We start from the raw sequence: 8502 nt of genomic DNA on the forward strand, positions 1-8502 counted from the left end.
GTGTGTGTGTGTGTGTGTGTGTGTGTGTGTGTGTGTGTGTGTGTGTGTGTGTGTGTGTGTGTGAGGTATTTTTTCCATTTCTCCTGTTTTTCAATTCATTAGTATATTAATTATCTTTCTGAAACCCCCCCTTTTTTTTTTGCTATGGGACTATGAGTAGTGTCCCTACTTACTTTTTTTTTTTTTTTTTTTTGCCAGTTCTGGGGATGGAACTCAGGGCCTGGGCATTGTCTCTGAGCTTCTTTTTGCTCGAGGCTAGCACTCTACCACTTGAGCCACAGCTCCACTTCTGGCTTTTTCTGTGTGTGTGTTACTGAGGAATGGAACCCAGGACTTCATGCATGCTAGGCAAGCATTCTACCATTAAGCCACATTCCCAGTCCTCCCACTTGCATTTTTTTGATCTTAGTTATTATAGTTTTTTTTTTTTACTCTAAATAGTTTATACATTTTGACTTTTTTTTTCTTCAAGGAATCAACTTTTGGTTTTGTAGATTCTGTTGTTTGTCTGTATTTTATTTAACTCTAGTCTTCATGATTTTCTTCCTACTGCTAGTTTTGTTCTAAGTTCTTTTTTTCTTTTTTCTTTTTTTTGTCATGGAGCTTGAACTCAGGGTCTGTTGGATGCTACCCCTGAGCTTTTTCACTCAAGATTAGTGCTGTACCACTTTAAGCCACAGCACCACTTTTGGTTTTCTGGTTAATTAGAGATAAGAGTCTCCCAGACTTTCCTGCCTGGGCTGGCTTTGAACCACATTCCTCAGATCTCAGCCTCCTGAGTAGCTAGGATTACAGGCATGGAACACCAGTGTTTGGGCTTAGTTCTTTTTTTGTGATTCATAAACTATTAAGTTAGGTTAGTAACTTGAAATCTTTGGTTATAAAGACTTTTCCTTCTGTAACTGATTGTTAGATTCTATACTTTTAGTATGATTTCAGGGCTTTTTATTTTTAAAGTTTGTTATTTGTTTTATATCCTAAAAAACAACTTATCTTAGATAATGGTCTGTGTGCACTTGGGAAAAATGCATGCACTATTACTGACTAGTGTTCTTTAGATGTCTGTTAGGTCTAATTGGTTTACAGTGCTGCTTATTAATCTTCTATCTGCATGTTACTTCTATTATGTAAAGTAGGGCATTGAAATCATCCTTTATTGTGGAGCAGTCTGTTTCCCGCCTCACATCTGCCAGTATGTGCTTCATATGTTTGGGAACTCTGTTGTTTAGGTGCACATATGCTATAATTGTTGTATATTCTTTCTACAGTGACTCTTTTGTTCTTCTGTAATGGCTGTTGTTTCTTGTTATGGATTTTGACTTGTAGTCAATTTTGTCTGATATTCATCCCTGCATCTTCTTAGTTACTTTTGGATGAAAAGTCTCTTCATGCTTTCATTTTCAATACTTTTGCTCTTCCCATTCTAAATGAGCTTTAGGATACAGCAATTTGTTGGTTTGTTTATTTTATCCATGCTACCCTGTCTTATAGTGTTGAGTTTAATTTGGTTAGCTTTGAAGTGATTCTTGAAGGAAGGACTTAAGCCATTTTAGCTGTTTCTTTACTACATTATTTATATGTGTATATCTATACATACTTATACTACATGTACATAAAATACATGTACTACATGTATTTTACTTATATATTTATTCCTCGCATGGTTTTTTATATTTTTTTCTAGTTTTATTTTTTTCTACTATTGTCATGTCTTCATTTCCTTTTCCATACATTATTTTCTTAACCGTCACTGAGGGACACACTTAATATTCGTAAGTTAGCTGGGTGCTAAGATTATTACACTTGTAATCTTAGCTATCTCAGGAGGCTGAGATCTGAGGATCACAGTTCAAAGCCAGCCCAGACAGAAAAATCCATAAGACTCTTATCTCCAATAAACTATTCAGAAAAACATAGAAGTGGTGCTGTGGCTCAAGTGGTAGAATGCTAGCCTTGAGCACAAAGGGGCTCAGAGACAGCTGGGCAAAACAACAGCAACAACAAAATAAAAATAAAAAACCCCAAAACCTAAGTTAACAATGTGACTTCAGTAACATTAAGAAATTGTTCCTGAACAGCTCTTATCCTCATTTGTCATCACAAATTGCATCTTTATTTGTTGAATGCCTACTACTATAGATTTAAGATGATTGTTTTGTGCATTTGTCTTTTTGTATAGGAAATACAATGAACAGTTGCAAATCAAAGCTGCCATACTACATTTGCCTCTTACATTTGCCTGTGTAATTGCCTTTCTTGGAGTTCTTATTTCTTCATATGGCTTCAAGTTACTAATTAATCTTCCATTTCAGCATGAAGGACTCCCTTTTAGAAATTCTTTGAAGGCAGGTGCATGAGTACTGCATGTTCTCAGCTTTTGTTTGTCTGAGAATACCCTTATTTCTACACACACACACACCTTTTTTTGTCAGTTGTGGGGCTTGAACTCTGGTCCTGGGCACTGTCCCTGAGTTCTTTTAGCTCAAGGTGACTGCTCTACCACTTGAGCCACAGTGCCACTTTCAGTTTTCTGATGGTTAATTGAAAATATGAGTCTCACAGACTTTCCTGCCTGGTCTGGCTTTGAACTGCGATCCTCAGATCTCAGCTAGGATTACAGGCATGAGCCACCAATGCCCGGACCTTCTACCTCATTTTTGAAGAATAGTTTTTACAGGTTATAGAATTTCATTATTACCTTGTTGGATTGTTCTCATCTCTTTGAAGATGCTGTTCTACTGCTTTCTGGTCTGAAGCCTAGCTGGGTGATTTTGACTCAGAGTCCTTCACTTGTGTGCAGTCAAAAAATTGCCTGGGTCTGGAGCTAAATAGTTTACTTCCAGGCTAGTCATATGGATGGAAGCAGGCCTAGATTCCTTGCTTGCTGGCTGTAGGCAAGGGGCTTATTAGTTCCTTACCACTTGAGTCTCTCATAGTGCTGCTAAAAATGGAGCACATGGCTTCTCTCAGAAAGAGACCCATGTGAGAAAGGCTACCCCCCTACTGTTGCAGGATCATTTTATTTTTATTTGTTGGGATTTACAGCCCTCAGATATGGAGATGGGCTGATAGGTCCTTTTCTAGGGCCTTGCCACCAAGTGCTTCCTCCGCGTTAGGCTGCTGCTGCCCACAGCCATGGGATAGAACAGCAAACTCTTAGGATCGGCCTTCTTGGTGCTCTGTCCTGCAGTCAATGAGACATGAAAATAAGCTTTCTGAGTATTCAGAGCCTTTAAAAATGTCACTGTGAACTGCCCTCTCATTAGAGGCTTATTTCGTGGAGAAACTGTGTTCTTTTTACTTAAGTTAAAAACTTGCAAAGGGAGCAGGAGGATAAAGCAGGAGAGTGGAAAGAGAAATGTGAAGACTTTTCCTGATAGATCCTATACGTCACTCAAGATCAGTAGCTCCTTACTGAATATCTGCACACATGAGATACTAGAGACAAAAGATGCCAGAGACAAAAGAGCAAAACAAAACAAGGGGTACATGAAACAGTCCCCAAGTGGGTTATAGTGTAGGGAGGGGGGGGAAGGCAACATGCATGCCCCAGAGCTGTGTTCGCTAACAGTCCTCACTGTGTCCTAATGTATAATATAGAAGGCAGAGGGAGACAATGGAAGTGACTCAGAAGAGAGTGAAGGTTTTGTCATTATGTTTGTTTTTCAGGTCTAATAAAACATTTCACAGCATCAGGATTTTTGAGGACTTTTGGTACCCACTTAGTAGTTGAGTCTTACATTTGACTCTGCCCGTCAACAATAAGATAACCTCATTTAATTACTTAGGTTAGCATATGAAAAGGCTATCCACAAAATTTTCTATTTGAAAAACTGCACAATTAGATTTGTATTTATAGCTGTATATCCTTGGTTTTAAAGTCATTTCGGTATTTATAGCACTTCATAAAAATGAACTAGGCATTGGATCATGGCTGGCCACCATTTGTGTACTGCAGCTAGTGTGTTACATGTATAAGCAGGTGCTTCTCGAAGGGATTGGAATGAATCAGAACTTTAGCCTCTCGTAAGACAGCCCTTTTTTTGGCAGTCCAATCTCTCCTCTCACAATATAGGAGATTTTAAGTATCCCAAGTAGGAGTAAATCTCCAGCCCCTCTACACTGTGACTGGAGTTAATTTGAAGCATAGCATGTCTTTTACATTGTCTGGCTATTAAGCATGCCATTGATTAGAGCTTGGCCTATGTAATGATGTGTGCTTGCTTCTGGGAAACTACCCTGTACCCTACCGTACACAGAAATGAGCAGTGTGTACAAAATTGTACTGTGGATTTCTTTTTCTATAATTTAGAGGTGGTCGTCATGTTTAGGTTCCTCTTTAACGCGGTTATGCCATTTGATATCTCCAGCAGGGGCTTTACACTCCCCCCCGCCCCGCCCCGCCAGAAAAATGCACGATACAAACTCCTTTCTCATGCTCCTCATTTGAGTATGTTCCTTTCTTTCTTCGTGATCATAATTCAACCACCGTTTGCTTTCACTCTTTTAATAAAAAGTGAGTTCTGAGTTTTCATTTAATTTTTCTCTCCTAGACAGTTAAATCTCACACCGAAACAGACGAGAAGCAAACAGAGAGCCGCACTATCACCCCACCTGCTGCACCCAAACCAAAACGGGAAGAGAACCCTCAGGTAGGCCCAGCTCTCCAAAGGCCTGTGATATGGGTTTATTCTTACACAAGAGGCAAGATATCTGCTTTTGTTTTATCTTTATTTTATTTCATATTTTTAGATGTACTGCAGATTGAACTCAGGGCTGCAAGCTCACTAGGCAAACATTGCCACTTGCACTACTCCCCTAGTCCTTTTGTTTGTAGTTTGTTTTTTGGATAGGGCCTTGTGTTTTTGCTTAGGACTAGCCTTGGACCATGGTCCTCTGACTTCAGCCTCCCCAGTAGCTGGGATTATAGACATGTACCACCACATTCCGGAAGACATCTGCTTTCTGAATCACTTGACGTTCTTTTTCTTTTGCTGTTTTCACTGTTAATGGGCCAGGTGCATCAGCTCACTCCTGTAATCCTAGCTACTCAACTGAGGATGGGGAATATTTCCGTTTCAAAGCCATCTCAGGCAAAAAGTTTGTGGAACCCCTATCTCAACATATAGCTGTGCATAGTGGTGTGAACTCGTTCATCCCACTTACATGGGAAGTGTAAGTAGGAAGATGGCAGTCTAGGCTGGCTAGACAAAAGTTCAAGACTCACTATATAACCCAAAATAACACAAAGCAAAGAGGGCTAGAAGCATGGTTCAAGTGATAGAGTATCTGTCTAGCAATTTCGAGGTTCCAACTTCAGCTTCCAATACCACCAAACAAGCAAAAAACAAACAAACAAACATACAAAAACCAACCTAAAACTTGAATGGACTTAAAGTGTGCAGTCCTGAGGGCTGGTGACTGACACATTATTACCACTTTGGTGTTTCAAAGTAAAAGTTTTGAAATGGCATTCATGTACATCTTACACATTTGAAATGTAAGATTAATGATAATTTTCCCAGGTATTCTGTTACATTCCTAATGATTAGAATGTTCTGTTTGTCTCAGACATTTGTAAGATGTCTAATTCGCTCAGCTAACCTGTTTGCATATTGATTGCACTTGTTAAATGTACAGTTCTCTTTTCTTTTTTTTTTTCTTTTTTTGCTGGTCCTGGGCTTGAACTCTGGGCCTAGGTGCTGTCCTTGGGCTTTTTTTTTTTTTTTTTGCTCAAGGTTAGCACTCTACCACTTGAGCCACAGCACAACCTCCAGCTTTTTCTGTGTCTAATTGGGAGATCAGAGTCTCATGGACTTACTTGCCTGGGCTGCCTTTGAACTGTGATCCTCAGATCTTAGCCTCCTGAGTAATTAACTAGGATTACAGGTATGAGCCACCAGTGCCCAGCAAATATACAGTTCTGTTATTACCATTTTATTGCATTAGAACCCCAAACTCAAATTGAATTAGTAGCTCAAAAGTAGGTCATTGAAGCATAAAAGGAGAGATGAAAATGCTGACATCTAAATTACAATTTAGTTTAAGATTACAAGCGTAAGTAGAACTACACTGGTACAAATAAAGAATATGACTCTTATCTGTATGTCGGTAGACAAGAAAATAGTTTAGTGTGATGTTTTTGTACAAGCACCTATAAAATAAAAATGTGGACAGGTAATATAATGATGAATATCTGATAGTTGGATTTTATTAGGCCAGTAATCCATTTCCCTTTATCTTCTATGCATTCTTTGTAATGAAACCATGTCAAATAATGGCATGAAGCCATCAGAGCATCATATAAATATTTTTTATAAAGAAACAATGATGTATTGAACCAGTTGAGGTTTTCCTAAATGTGCCAAATATTATTTTTTCTGATATGCAATGAATGAATTTTTAATTTTACCTTTAAAGAACAGACCAAAACTTAAACCTAAAATAAGTATTAGTTCTAGAAAATCTGAGAAACTTGTAAAACTATCCACAAAATTAATGACAAATACCACACCAGGTAGAGGAAAATAAAACAAATTATTAACAAAATTTCCTTACTGAAAGAAACCGAAAGGTATCTCATGTCAGTATCAGATAGTGGGTGTGGGTGGTGGGGGGACAGCCATTGTAGCTGAACGGAACTACTGGCATGTCAAGAATGAATTCGCTCTTGGCATATGTATGATACGTGTAAGGCAAAACCTCTTGACAACTTTTTATTTTGTCTGCCACTGAAAATCTGTTTCATAAGAGATTTTTTTTCTATTTAATAATTACTTTGTGGGCTTGATGTAGACTGGCAAAGACAAGCTGGATGGATATAAGTGCCCAAGAAAAATGCTGTTTCTTGATTAAAAGAGGCCATACCTGAATGTCAAGCCCCACTTTATAGACAGAGAACATTGGTGGACAGCCTTCTGTCTTGATTATACTTTGAAGCAATAGTGAAAGTGATGAATGTGGTTAATTGGCAACCACAAAATAGTCATGTCAGCGTTCACTATTAGGAAGTGAGTAGTGGATAAGTCCCAGACTTATATTTTTCCAGTCTATTATTCCTGTAAAGGGGACAGTTACCCGGCCAGGTGCTGGAGGATCATACTTGTAATTGTAGCTACTCAGGAGGTTTAAAGCCATTCTGAGGGTGGAAAAACAAAACAAAACAAAAACACCTTCTGTATCCAATTAACAAGCAAAATTCTGGCCTGGTGGCATGGTTTAAATGATGGAGCACCAGCTCTAAGCAAGAAAGCCAAGTGGCTGTGGGAGGTCCTGAGTTCAAACCCTAGTACTGACAGGAAAAGGAATGGGACAGTTGTTTAATTACATTTTGCCAAATTTTTTTTCCTGGGCTGAGTATTGAACAAAAGGACCTTATGCATGCCAGTGCTTGGATTTTTATAAGAAAAAAATGAAAATGGTGTTTAGAACTCTGAAGATGAACTGGATGCCTGAGCTCACACGTGCTACCCAGATGACTAAAATCAAGAGGATCTCAGTTTACAGCCAGCGCAGACAAAAAGCTCACAAGACCCCTGCTAACCCAGACCTGGGTGTATGGCATGTGCCTATCATCCCAGCTAGTGGAAAACTAAGATTTGGGAATTTTATTTGAGGCTAGCCTTGGGCAGAAAAAGTCCACAAGACTCCATTTAAACAGAAGAAGCTCGGTGTGATGGCACCAGCTGTTACCCTCGTCCTTGGGAAACTGAAATTAGGCCGCAAGTTCTAAGCTAGCCTGGGCTTTCTATAATAAGATCTTTCTCAAAAAAAGTGATTTTTTTTTTCTGTCAGTCATGGGCTTGAACTCTGGGTCTGAGCACTGTCCCTGAGCTCTTCGTTCAAGGCTAGCACTCAACCACTTGAGCCACAGTGCCACTTCCGGTTTTCTGGTGGTTAATTGGAGGTAAGAGTCTCACAGACTTTCAGGCCCAGGCTGGCTTTGAACCACGTTCCTCAGCTCTCAGCCTCTAAGTAGCTAGGATGACAGATATGAACCACTGGCACCTGGCTTTAAAAAAAAATGATTTTTAAAGACCAAAATGTAGTACTAATGACTACTAACTCTTACCAATTTTGATGATATTGTTTATTCATTAGAAATGTGATGTATTATTTGGTATATTTAGAAACCATGTGCAAATGAAGGCATCAAACAAAGAAAGCAAAGAATAGAAATCAAGGCATTGCCCTGTCCAGCTTAAAGTATCTTAACATTCCATATCTGGGATGCAGTATTGTAATTATCCTTGCTTTAGATGAGGCCCTCAGAGTGGGCTTAGGAGAAATTACTTCATAATATTAGGTCCATGTTTGATTCTAAAACATAGTATTATGCAGAACTACTTGCTGTCATTCCTAAAATTCATTTGTTTTCAGTTTCATTGTCTGGTCAGTGGCAGTAACCAGGTAAGAATTCTCATGATAAGAGAAGGGTTTAGAATTTGGGGCTTATTGCAAGACAGACATTTGAAATCCTTCTTCTTCGTCTTCTTCTTCTTC

At 38.9% G+C, this 8502-nt stretch overlaps 1 protein-coding gene across 3 annotated transcripts in view; it reads left to right on the forward strand.

Moving 5' to 3' along the window:
• The window catches only part of Phf21a (PHD finger protein 21A), a 200945-nt gene that overhangs the window by 174980 nt on the left and 17463 nt on the right, over positions 1-8502 (forward strand). For all 3 annotated transcript variants that reach the window (XM_013030045.1, XM_013030046.1, XM_013030047.1), the window contains exon 11: positions 4554-4652. In XM_013030045.1, the coding sequence (XP_012885499.1) occupies positions 4554-4652 (99 nt within the window). The remainder of the gene's footprint in view (positions 1-4553; positions 4653-8502) is intronic.

This window comes from Dipodomys ordii, unplaced genomic scaffold, assembly GCF_000151885.1.
Source record: "Dipodomys ordii isolate 6190 unplaced genomic scaffold, Dord_2.0 Scaffold125, whole genome shotgun sequence".
Classification (NCBI taxonomy): domain Eukaryota; kingdom Metazoa; phylum Chordata; class Mammalia; order Rodentia; family Heteromyidae; genus Dipodomys; species Dipodomys ordii.